Consider the following 1,465-nt stretch of genomic DNA (forward strand, 5'->3'; position numbering starts at 1 on the left):
TGTACTAGGGCAGAGGGTTGGGAGGGAGAAAAGTGCAACAATGAATGAATGGAAATCCAAAGTCTCTAAATTTTCATTGAAATTAATAATTTTTTTTAAAAAAAGAATAGAGTCTAGAAAAACCAGTGGGCTCATTTTACTATGTTACATGGGGTTCTTACTGATCAGAATTGACACAGCAATATATTAAAAAGCCAAAAACAAATCAGCAGTCAATTTTGAGGAATGAAGTCCTAAGAGTAACAAATCTTACTCTGAGTTGGACTGCATGTCCAGATGCTGTCTGCAGCCATTTGTACCGTTCAGGACATTGATGAATCTTGGGGGAAAAATGAAGGGCAATGACTCTCAGGCAGGTTCTGAGAGGTCAAAGTGATATTAATGAAAAGTGTATGCATTACTAGATATGGAAAAGAGAAAGAAATAAAGACACACCATGGTTCGGTTCAGTGATGTTACTAGGTTAAAAATGGTTCTGGGCTGTCAATTATTTAAAAGTGCCAATAAACTATTTCATATTTACAGTTTTGACACCCCATCGGAAGCTGTTCTGTCTTGTGACATCACCTGCTTTGTTGGATCTGAAGATAAAATAGTACAGGATGTGGAAGGTATCATTATTTTGATTGTTTGGGATATTTAATGGAATTATTCTGTGCTAAGTAGCTGTACTGCCACTCCAAAAGCAGATGGTTCAAATCTGTAACTGCTCCATGGGAGAAAGATGGGCAATCTCCTCCTGTGCAATTAAACTGCCTCTGAAAACCCATTGGAAGGTCAGCTATGGGTTGGTTCTGATTTGATGGGACAAAACAATTTGCTCAAGAGTTCAAATTGTATCACCTAGCAGTTACTAAGGGAATTCTGATGGGTAGTACACAGTAGATTTCACTGCTAGCCCAAAGACTGAGTATCCCTAACAATCCGAATCCACCAGTGACTCCATGGGAGAAAAATAGTTTTGTTCTGATGTGATTTGCAGTCTCGGGAACCCAATAGTCACTGTGAATTGGAACTCAACAGCCATTAAGTTTTGTTGTGAGAAAGTATTATATGACTAGAAAATTGGATGAGGTTTTATCAGAATTATATGAAAAGGTACTGACTTCACATAAAAATTCAAGAATACAAGTAATTCCATTGTGTACTTTTTGGATGTCGAAGGACTGGCAAATACAGGACACCTAGAACAGGAGACCTTGGACTTAATTCTACCATTATGTCACCTCTTAGAAAAGTGATATTGAGGAAAATCTTTGATTACAATTCTTTGTTATAGTTATCTGATATTAAGTATGCTTTTGTGTTTTGTTTTGTTTTTTTAGCCTGGAGAGATATAACCAGTGGAAATATGGACATACACAGGCTTCCAGGACATCACTTTTACCTTACAGAACCTTCCAATGAGAACTTCATCAAGAAGTACATAACCAAGTGTCTAGAATTATCCGCACTTTCCTGTTAG

The 1,465-nt window shown here is 37.1% G+C and overlaps 1 protein-coding gene across 1 annotated transcript in view; it reads left to right on the top strand.

Annotated features, from left to right (window-relative positions):
• Positions 1–1,465, top strand: part of OLAH (oleoyl-ACP hydrolase) — a 40,112-nt gene extending 38,647 nt beyond the window's left edge. Inside the window, exons 6-7 of the mRNA XM_006894318.1 lie at positions 526–611; positions 1,326–1,465. Coding sequence (XP_006894380.1) covers positions 526–611; positions 1,326–1,465 — 226 coding nt within the window. The remainder of the gene's footprint in view (positions 1–525; positions 612–1,325) is intronic.

The sequence above is a fragment of the Elephantulus edwardii genome, unplaced genomic scaffold (assembly GCF_000299155.1).
Source record: "Elephantulus edwardii isolate Elephantulus edwardi_28Jun2011 unplaced genomic scaffold, EleEdw1.0 scaffold00139, whole genome shotgun sequence".
In the NCBI taxonomy this organism is placed as follows: Eukaryota; Metazoa; Chordata; class Mammalia; order Macroscelidea; family Macroscelididae; genus Elephantulus; species Elephantulus edwardii.